At 68.3% G+C, this 268-nt stretch overlaps 1 protein-coding gene across 1 annotated transcript in view; it reads left to right on the top strand.

Annotated features, from left to right (window-relative positions):
* Positions 1-268, top strand: part of KIRREL3 (kirre like nephrin family adhesion molecule 3) — a 138,968-nt gene that overhangs the window by 138,008 nt on the left and 692 nt on the right. Inside the window, exon 18 of the mRNA XM_009642154.1 lies at positions 44-252. Coding sequence (XP_009640449.1) covers positions 44-252 — 209 coding nt within the window. The remainder of the gene's footprint in view (positions 1-43; positions 253-268) is intronic.

Here is a 268-nt window from a genome sequence, read left to right as displayed (position 1 = left end):
CCCCCCCGCGTCCGGGCTCCCCGGGGGCCCTGCTCCCTGCCAGCAAGCAGCGGGTGCCCACCGGCATGTCCTTCACCAACATCTACAGCACCTTGAGCGGGCAGAGCCGCCTCTACGACTACAGCCAGCGCTTCGTGCTGGGCATGGGCAGCAGCTCCATCGAGCTGTGCGAGCGCGAGTTCCAGCGCGGCTCCATGAGCGACAGCAGCTCCTTCCTCGACACCCAGTGCGACAGCAGCATCAGCAGCAGCGGCAAGCGGACGGCTAC

Source organism: Egretta garzetta, unplaced genomic scaffold (genome assembly GCF_000687185.1).
Source record: "Egretta garzetta isolate BGI_Z169 unplaced genomic scaffold, ASM68718v1 scaffold207, whole genome shotgun sequence".
Taxonomy (NCBI): Eukaryota; Metazoa; Chordata; class Aves; order Pelecaniformes; family Ardeidae; genus Egretta; species Egretta garzetta.
The sequence above is the reverse complement of the archived record's forward strand: the minus strand, read 5'-3'. Positions and strand labels throughout refer to the sequence as shown.